Below are 3,375 nucleotides of genomic sequence, written 5' to 3' on the forward strand. Positions count from 1 at the left end.
GAAAAATAAATCTGTTCTTTTTTTCTTATAAAAGTCTAAATAAAGCTAAAATATTGGTGGTAATTTTTGATTGTGTAACTTTACGAACGGCACCCCATACAGAGCAGTAGCTATAATTAGCAAAAATAAAAAACAAATTTTAAATGAGCAAAACAGTAAAATGAAATACTCAAGATAAAATAAGGAAACAAAGATTAAAATTAGAAAACCAGACTAAAAGATGCAAAAACTAAAATCAGCTAATTTTAGCCAAAAAGTAAGATGATAGTTAAATGCTTGAAAGTGCCTAACAGTGACTAAAAGCATAAAAACTGTAGCTAAAAATGGCAAAAGAGGACAAAACAGCAAGTAGCTAAAGCAGATTTTAAAGGGAATAAAGTTTTGATGGAATTGAAATATCTTAGTGAATTTAGGGCAAATATTATTTTAAATTGTTAAATGTTTTTAAAAGTACACACTACAAACAACAAAAGTCAAAGCACGCTATTCTTAATTGAGCCACAGGTATATTAAACTATTATGATAAAAAATGTACAGAATAAATTATAAATAGAAAAACAAAAGTGTGGAAGCTGACTCAGTAATAACCGTCAATAACCATAACCCATAAATGTTTGTAGACTAATCCTACTGTACCTCCACTGAATAAATGTGAGTTAAAATGTTAAACCCATTACATAAAGCTCTTTGATCTTTTGTGTCTGAAGTGACATGATATTCTCACCAATTTTAAAACCCACTTTTTTAAAACAACACAGAGCAGTGAAGCATAAGCCAACAGCTTATTGTTATGCTTTTAGTTTTCATAACCATTAACATCTTGTAAAATAAATATTTTAGTAAAAAGTCAGCCTTTAACTGAAAAAACATGAGCAGTTTATTGTTTGCTAAAAAGATACTGCGCACATATTTCTCTTTGGGCGGTACTTCAGCCGAGGCGACGGTTTTACTGATGCTCTGGAGCTGAAAGAAGTGAGAGAAAACTTGTTCAATTTGCTCAATTGTTTTGTTGTACAACTTCAAAATAAACTGAAACAAAATAATTAAAAAAGAAACACATACATTTGTAGAATTTTTAAATTTGAGTTGAAAATTATCCTTAAAACCAGTGGTTCCCAACCTTTTTAGACCTGTGTACTCCCAGAGCCATTTTGTCATACCCCTAGTACCCCCTCAGTCAAACGTAATGATTCTTCAAAACTATAATGTACAACTGGTTATTAAATGAAAATGATTTATTTAACCCCTAGAATGTTTAGTTCACACACACATTTTATTTTTTCAAAGGTAAAAGATAATGATAAAAACATTACATTGAAAGTGAATAAGTAATTAAATAAATAAACCAGGTAACTGCAGATGCAGGAAGCAGCAGCATCCAAAACACATCAGAAACTCAATCAAATGAGTAAATTCTTTGTGTCAAATCTGTGATTTCTGCATTTCACTTTTCTGATGTACAGCTTAAATGTTTCAAAAGCCTTGTTTAATCTAAATAAACGTAAGTAAAATTTAACCATCGACTTACCTGTTGCTTACTGAACTGTTCTTTCTCCGCAGCCAAAGCCTTTTCAGTCTTATTTTCATTTTTAGTCTTTGATTTGCTCATGGTTTCCTTAAAACTCAAAACGATTTTACCCCAGGATCCAGCTTTAAAAAAAAAAAAAAGATCCTCAAGGTGCAGCTCTCCTTGTTCAACTTGGTTTTCACTTGTCACAGCAGCCGTCAACAAAACAAACAAAAGTCTTCTCCTGGGTGTAAAAAGTCACCACAAAAGTAGATAAATGTATGGCAGGAAGTAAAACGCCACTTGTATTACAGATAAATACTTTATCAAAAAGTGGCAAGATCTGTAGAGACCGGAGAAGMTTGTGTGAGTCAGGAGGTGAATGTGAGGCAGTGAAACAGGAAAAACTATGAAAAGCCACGCCACCCGTCAACCCTGTACAACTAGTTTCACCCACCCAACACAATACTCTCATTAAAACAGCTTTGAATGCAAAATATGTTTACGTAGATGAAACTGAAACATTTCAATTATGAAACTGGAGACATTTTTCGCAAACAAGATTTGAAAACATCAGACAGTTTGTGTTTTCATCAATTCATCCACTTTACTGCGAGCTTATACCCGTCCTTTTTTAAGTAATACTAACTGATTCATGTGCATCATAATTCAGGATTCTGGTTCACTTTGTTATGCACTCTAAAAATGAAATGTTGGATTTACTTAACCATGTTATGTGACCTGGTTCCACTTAACTGGGTTGAGTAAATTCAAAGCAACATGCTCATGTTCTTTGGCTAAAAAACTGGTATATTGCTTTGAATTTACTCAACTTAGTTAAGTGGAACCAGGTCACATAACATGGTTAAGTAAATCCAACATTTCATTTTTTACAGTGTGGTCATCGAAGCTGAAGGTGATTCATGTTTTTGTCTACACGTTTGCTTGTCTGTCTGTCTGTTAGCAAAAGCTCATGAGCCACTGGATGGATTTTAACAAAACTCTAAGAAAATGTTCGTTGCATGTAAATCTGGGTGAACAGATCAACTTTTGCACACAACCATCAAGACGACCACCGCAAAAATAAAACTTAGCAAATACAAAAAGTCATTCCTAACACATACTCTGAGTTTTTACAAACCATGCATCATGTCATTTACAGMGTTTGAATAAAAACTAACTCCACACAAGATGATCTTTGTCTAAAGCTCTGACATGACTAGACATTTAATTATATACAGACACCTTCAGTGAGGAAATTCTGTCAAATCTTTGTATCTCTGGGAGGCTGGGGTATCTGCGTGGCAGGTGCACAGGGGGGACAAAACCCATGGTCGTAACACACCCAAACTTAAAGCAGGAACACTTCACACATTTCATGCCCAACCCCAGTGATTACAATGAAGAGACAACAGACCCAAATTCATGAAGCTCGTACCTTCAATGTGGAAGTATTCAAGTTGGGTGCTGATGGGTTTTCTGGCACTCGTGCTCATGGGTTCAGCACTGGTAGAACAGGACCAGGATGCAGTAAAGATCTGAAGTTCTCAGAGGGTGCCATGAGCAGCTTGGATTCATCTAACAGCAGCTGCAGAGAGAGAACATCTGGAAACATGATCACTACCCTGATATTAAATAGGAATGCGCGATATAAACGATATACGGTAGAAACTATATAAATTTGTCCTATGATAGAGATRTGTGGTCCACTGGCCAACAGCGCAATTCTTTTTGATGATGCAACCAGCTYGAGTCAAAACAGAGGAAGCGGGAAGCAGCGTGGCTGAGAGTGCAAATGAAGAGGGAAAAAAAATTATTCGGACCTCGGGTGTGCGAAAATGAACGCCCAACTATTTACATCAGGGGTG

The 3,375-nt window shown here is 35.3% G+C and overlaps 1 protein-coding gene across 1 annotated transcript in view; it reads right to left on the bottom strand.

The window, feature by feature from the left end:
- The window catches only part of hip1r (huntingtin interacting protein 1 related), a gene marked incomplete in the record, with an annotated part of 58,168 nt that extends 55,058 nt beyond the window's left edge, over positions 1-3,110 (bottom strand). Inside the window, 3 exon segments of the mRNA XM_014023525.1 lie at positions 900-963; positions 1,529-1,650; positions 2,946-3,110. Of these exon segments, the coding sequence (XP_013878979.1) occupies positions 900-963; positions 1,529-1,650; positions 2,946-3,003 (244 nt within the window).
- Positions 3,111-3,375: the final 265 nt, after the last annotated feature.

Source organism: Austrofundulus limnaeus, unplaced genomic scaffold (genome assembly GCF_001266775.1).
Source record: "Austrofundulus limnaeus strain Quisiro unplaced genomic scaffold, Austrofundulus_limnaeus-1.0 Scaffold374, whole genome shotgun sequence".
In the NCBI taxonomy this organism is placed as follows: domain Eukaryota; kingdom Metazoa; phylum Chordata; class Actinopteri; order Cyprinodontiformes; family Rivulidae; genus Austrofundulus; species Austrofundulus limnaeus.